Source organism: Neltuma alba, unplaced genomic scaffold, assembly GCF_004799145.2.
Source record: "Neltuma alba isolate B1F8T4 unplaced genomic scaffold, ASM479914v2 tig00002615_pilon, whole genome shotgun sequence".
Taxonomy (NCBI): domain Eukaryota; kingdom Viridiplantae; phylum Streptophyta; class Magnoliopsida; order Fabales; family Fabaceae; genus Neltuma; species Neltuma alba.
The window spans coordinates 49016-55819 of record NW_021632939.1 but is presented as its reverse complement, the minus strand read 5'-3'; the positions used below and the strand labels follow the sequence as shown (position 1 = coordinate 55819).

General features: G+C 35.7%; 1 protein-coding gene across 1 annotated transcript; it reads right to left on the bottom strand.

The window, feature by feature from the left end:
* Window positions 1-1846: 1846 nt before the first annotated feature.
* Window positions 1847-6621, bottom strand: LOC114733705 (glutathione gamma-glutamylcysteinyltransferase 1-like). The gene is made up of 8 exons (XM_028921204.1): window positions 6398-6621; window positions 5977-6133; window positions 5216-5454; window positions 4751-4914; window positions 4135-4186; window positions 3550-3777; window positions 2952-3452; window positions 1847-2455 (listed from the first exon to the last, which is right to left on the bottom strand). Exons 1-8 carry the CDS (start codon window positions 6470-6472, stop codon window positions 2369-2371), a joined length of 1503 nt encoding a protein of 500 aa, XP_028777037.1. The 5' UTR covers window positions 6473-6621; the 3' UTR covers window positions 1847-2368.
* Window positions 6622-6804: the final 183 nt, after the last annotated feature.

Genomic DNA, 6804 nt, shown 5'->3' with positions numbered 1-6804 from the left:
CATAACTCAACGTAATCTAGAAATCCTGATTCGAAAAGAAAAAGAAAGCACTGAAAGACACACCTTTCCATTTTCTACCAGGGTCAATAGCAAGTGCATTAAGGACGACTGCAAGTGTGGCCAGTCCACAGTACGCAGGTTCAGATTGCGTTTGATAGTATGAAATTAATTTGAAGAAGCCTTCCATGGTTCCTTGTGCGAGAGCTTCCACAAAAATTTTCTGCACAACCTCACGATCCTTCATCATACAAAATCATTTGAAGAATGGATCTAAATTGCCAAAATTAGGGATTTGATGCTTTTTCTTCTGAATTTTGTAGCGATGTACCTTTCCTTCGGGAGAAGCAAACTCGATTGCGGGGGGAGAAGGGAGGGCTCTTCGGTAGAGACTTGGAGTTGCCATCGTGAATCTTGAGACGACACTGAAAGTAATTTCGGCCTGTTCAGTCTTGCTTCGTTTTTAATCCCGTCGACAATTTATTTGAATTTCGACGTGGGGCGCGGTCCCGTTTTGCGTGCATAAGAAGCTGCTATTTGACTTCTGAAACACCGTCAACGTTTATGTTAGGGAAAACAGTGGGAGGGAGAGAGTCAACATAGCGCCCCATATGCAGGCACCTTCTTCTCTATAATTTTATTTCTCGCCTCTTCTTTTGATATTTAATTTAATTATAAATACAAGATTCTGATTTATTTTATCTTCATATTTATTTATTTTTTTAGAGTAACTCTTATAGTAGTTTTATGTGTTAAATGTTTTTTGAAGTAACTGGAGTTACATTTATTTTTCCATTTCAATTCAAGAGTTCTTGTATGTTTCCACGCTCTGGGAAACCTCAAAAAATGAATAAATTTCTTTTCTAGGAACACATACATCAAAGTGATAGTTTAGCTAATAAACATTATTAGTAAGGATATTCTAAAAAAAGATAACACCTATTTATTATAAATAACAAATTAATAAACTTTCTTAATTTACTTAAATTAGTCAATTAGCTTTTATATTAAAGATCATATGTAGTATTTAGTTATACTCTTGTATTACTTTTTTCTATAATTAATTAATGCATTTTAATTGTTTTCTATTAAAAAAAAGAATGGAGACCGATAGAATAAATTGTTACTATTTAAATTCTTTAAAAAATATAATTATAATTATTTTTCAATAAAAATAAAAATTATAATTAAAAATATTGATAATATTTTAAAAATTATAACTTTTCTGTCAATGTTATAAAATAAAACAATTGAAGAATGAGTTATTACAAGTATTTTAACTTTTAAAGTCCTTGTTAATAATTTATAACCTTTTTAATGCCTTTTTTATTATATATTGTTTTGAAATGTCTAATTCGGCCTTGTCTAGTTATCATATCAAATTCTTTTTGAGAGAATTACAATAAAATTCTGAGGAAAAAAAATTACAAAATAAATCTAAAAAATTGTCATTCTTTATTTTAAAATTGTCACTATACCCTACTCAAGTTGTTATTAGGATTTTTAGTAATTATTTTTCTTCTTGGGACTAATCCTCCCATTCTTTTTTGACTTCTCTTGGGATCGAATAAAATCATACAAAGAGTCAATTCATTCACTACGTTTTGATTGTCGTCTTTGCTAGACAGAATTTATTTGTTGATTTTACGACAATATCATAGCAATAACCCACAAACTATTTGTCTATACAGATAGAAAATAGTAACAGAGAAAAACTTTATGGAAATTGAAGAATCCTTGTTTCCCTAATCATTTGCGTAGAGAATAAATGTGAAAGGTCAATAATAGATAGCTTTGCGGAACATGATTTACGAAGTAAGAAAAATCCATGCCACCACGTCATTAAGAAGGATAAAAAAATGCAAGCCGCCAGTGTATTACCAAATATATGAAACCACTTTCAATTGTAACCATGCTATTTAAAATAAGTTTAAATAGTATTCAAACACGCACTGTTGAATAAATGAGACATTCAAAAAATACAAGTGAATGTGAAAACTTGCCATAAATTTTTTGACCAACAGGCTTACTTATTCTCCAATAGACAGTAGTCACGTCAAGTGACTTTATAATACCGGACAACTTAATAGGGTGATGAAGTGAGCTGGCAGTGCTCCAGATGCTTGAATCTCGTGTGCAAAGCAAGTTCCAGCGAGAACTTCAGTCTGTAGTCTGTATAACATGATTTACCTAAACCTTAAAACTGACCCCTTGGTATTTTCGGATACCAAGGGGTTCCAGATACCAGTTATTTTCGGACAAATAACTGGACGCAGGACATTGCTTCGGCAAGGTGTGCCTAAATTATTGAATTCACAATGCCTGTCTTACGGATATATGGGCTCGATGAAGAAAATGAGAAATGGTGATGCTAGGAGACAGGCGCACCAAGATCTTCATCTGCCTTGTTCTCTTGACATTTCTTTAGCATATGAAGCTGACTTCTTAGGTGCAAAACCTGGGATGGATATATTTATGATAAGAAATGTAGAAACAGGAAATATCACAACAAAAAAAGGTAGAAACAGGAAAGAGTAGAATTAGCAATAGAAGCCAATGTTCTGAAAAGTGACAGCAACGTATTCAGTTAATGATCAGCCTATTCCACTATAGCTTAGTGCACCAAGATTGTATGGACAATAATTCAGGTTTACTGGGGGACCAGGGCCGGAAAAATCGTCCAGAGGCATTTGTTGATCTCTAACTTGTCCTCATTCAAGCACTTCCTAGGACTAAAATGCACAGTTCCCTATTTGCAAGATATATAGATATTTGTGAATTAGTGATTATAAACGATTGCATAGAATGACGCAGATATTACTATTCAGCATGCCTGGGCATCGAGATTAAGCAATGATGTTTCAAAAAATATCATTGCAGACAATATAATTAACAATCACACTTACTAACGTAAAAGTAGCCTTTTTTATCAAAAGAAAATGAGAGCTTCTTACCTCTTCTTGCAGCAAAGTAGGAAGGTTATCAATTGAAACAAGTTCATGTATTTCCTTCAGGACTTGCCCATCTTTGATGCCAATCCACGTTGTGGATGGCAGCGAGAGTAGCAGTGCTGTAAGCACGTCACTGCTAGCTGGGTGCATTTCAATGTACTTACTTGGACCAGAGCAATCACAACACGGTCCTTGAGGAGAAGGAATTAAAACATCAACCCCTTGTTCATTGTTACCATTTACTACAGTCCCACAGACCATTGTGATTGGCTTGTCACCCTCTGCTTTCAAGCATTTCATACATGTTTCTCTACAGCAATACACTGCCGATGAGCTGAGCTTCCCGCCTAGAATTTCTGCTCCTTGGCAACACACATTTGCTGCAATGTCAGGTAAAGTGTCTCCGTGACCTGAAATAGAGGGCAGCCTACAACAAGAATTTGATAGAAAAGAAGTGACATGTTTAAAAAGCCGAGTCTCCTGCACCTGTTTCAATACTTCTGCCTGCAGAACAAAATGTACCTCTTAAAACTATGAGCACAAAATAGGATTAACTACTGATGGACAGAAACATGACAATTAGATAAAGTATAACCATTACCTTAATAGAAACCCTAGCTTTCTCCTCTACACTCAAACTTGGACTACCATCCTCTCGCCTCCTGACTTCTGCAACCCACTTGATAAAATCCCCAAAATTAGATGGAAGCGAATTGACTACAACTGAGAGCACCTTGTGAACATTCTTCACGTCGTCTGATTTTAGTAGAAGGGGAACATCATCCATAAGGAATTTTGCAATACTAATCCAACTCTCATGTTTGCAGCTCTACAAGTTCAAGAACAACACATATCTTCAGCAAAAGTGCATAATACATCCAATGACCAACATCAGCAATCAAATTAAACGAGCATAACATACATAAACAAAATATGCCCAACTGATGAAGGATGGTGAAAGGATCATGATTTAATGGACAAACAATAACAATGAAGGAATCTCTAATTGTACATCTGTGCAAGCCCTATACTTCACTCTTCATGCTCGAATTCAGAGAGGAAAAAAGAATTATCCAACAAATCAATGTAGGGAGAACTATCCAACAATGTGATACCCGCAACAAAACTCTTGATTGTTTACTTTGTTTGTGATGTTTTGACTGACTTTATAACAGATGCAACATACCAGGGTATAAAGCATACCAGGGTCCCTGTGAGGCCTTGATATAAGCATGAACCTGTGGATAGAAACTAACAGAAGTAAATATAATCTCCCATTAAATGCGTTATTTCTTCATTTACCAAGAGAAAAAAAGTAGACTATAACATAGAGGGAAATGACATGAAGAAATGAGCAAAATTTGCATGAGTAATGTATTCCTTTAGTATATATTTTGTTTTACTAGGAGGTGAAAGAAAAGACAATGAATTTGTACCAGTCAACAAAAACCAAGGTTGAATTTGCTATATTAACCCCAACAAGACGCCTTTTAGAAGATCCATACCTCATGTATCAGAAATCTCCCGTAACTCGAACCTAAATTTCATGCTACCTCCTTCATAAAGATAAATTATCATGATTTGATTTCAACAGGTCTTCCAGTTTTGAGATAGCCATAAAGAAAAGAAGCATCATACAATTACCAGGTCCAATTACCAAAAAAAAAAAATCTATTGTACAGAAAATCACTCCTCTTTCCATATCATCCTTGAGCAAATAGTGATGCAACCGCTGATCTCAATCATCTTTACCATGTTAAACTAACCAGAAATTTTATAAAATCAGATTCAAGAAACTCTACCCCCTAGGTTGTCTGGTGTCTTCGACAGCATAGTTCATGCCCTCCCAGAGAAGGGTAAGTGGGACCCAATGAGGAGGATACTTAAAACGTGCAACATCCAAAATAAGGGCCATGTCCTTTCCAGCATGATAGCCACCAATAGGAGAAAAATGACCAGTTCCAGTCTGTCATGAAAATTTAATTACTATTCTTGCTATTCCACAATAGAACATATCAATATTGATTACCAAGGATACTGGGTAATGGTATATGAGAAGCTCATCTTGTAAAGCTCAAATAGAAATACTCAATTACTGGTAATAATAGACATGGGCAATAGAAAATTTGCAACTTCTTAACCTCGTAAAAGCTATAGATTCAAAACCATTGGTAATGGGAACATCACAGAGTGGAAAATGGTGAATAACAATGAACAAAGCAACAAAATTTTGTCATTTCCTGTAGCATCAAAGTAGTAATACATACTTGTTTGAGAACAGCTCTGTGGTATGAAGAGATTATATGACAATCATCAGAGGCTGAACATCTCATCACGTATTTGCGGAAGTCATCAATGTTGCTCTGATTCGTATGAAAGGCCTCAACTTTTGCTCCAGCACAATGAGCCAAGCATACAAGCTTCCCAAATGAGATACCTCTGGCTTTGACCTTTTCTAGAGGTTCACAACAGTCCAACATAGATTCATCAAACCATCTCCAAGGACCTGTAGACAAATTTTCCAAGAGCGATACGTTTGACAACATTAACAAAACTCAGATTGATCTTATTAAATTCAATTACTTATAAAGAAGATACTGCAGTCAGTGTAAGGAATTTTTGCTGCAGATGATAAGGTGTGGCAAGAAATTAAAAAATGAGCAGCCACTAGCCCCACACTGTAACAAGACATTAACATGTCAGGATGTAGCCATGGAACGAAGGAATATAAAGAAGAAAGCAACATGTAAACACACTATATTGGTATAAGATTAATTGAATCATTCCTCTTAGAATGGACAAATGTCATGATCCAATTCCCATCAATATTTTTCCAGGAAATTGAAGGAATCTTGAGGATAATGAAAAATAATATCAACTTAACTAACTAAAGCTTGGGAAGTTTTTATGAGCCACGACAGTGGAATTACATCAAGTCTTGGCTCCTCAATCCCCTAGAATAAAGTTATCATCTATGGAGTCAAAGGTGCACCGTAAAGTATAATTGCTCGTGAAACTATACGCGTACCTTTCCATTTTCTTCCAGGATCAATAGCAAGAGCATTCAAGACCATGGATAAGCTTGCCAATCCACAGTACGCAGGCTCTGATTGTGTTTGAAAATAAGAAACTAATCTAAAAAATCCTTCCATTGTTCCATTTTGAATGGCTTCAAGAAAAAGTTGCTGGAAGCCAACGAAATTGGGTTATTGACTCGTGAATTAAAAAGAGATGATAATATGCATGGAAAAATCCAAAACCAATCGTAACAATGTCTGATCAGAGAAACATTGAATTATTACTACGCAATCTATTTCAAAGCTTGAAGCCGCATCATCTCAAACTGGAAATACATGCAACAAGCCGACAATCATCCCAGAAAATACCCCGATTTAAGCAGTTGCACAAACAGAGGAATGTAGGTGGAGGGTAAAACAAGTGCGACAAACCTTTCCTTCAGATGAAGCGAATTCTACCGCAGGCGGGGAAGGAAGTAACCGCCTGTACAAGCCAGCCATCGCCATTTTCACCGATTAAGTTACTGTAACTTTATACCAAACTGAGTGAAATTGCACGGTAACAGAGATGTAACACTCCGAATCATGAAAGCATGAGTTAGGGTTTCAGGTTAGTCGAGTGGGCTCAGTGGGAAAATAGGAACACTGAACCCTTAACCCCGCGTAATTTCACAGATTCAAAAAGCACCAAATCTGGCGGTTAATGACTCGTCTCGAGCATCGGGTTCGCTTTAAAAAATATATATATATGATGGCAAAAACATTATAAATTCTTTTTTTTTTCCTGGTGAAAAAAAATCTTCTTCTTTCGGCCTGAAATATAAATGTCAAATTCCAAT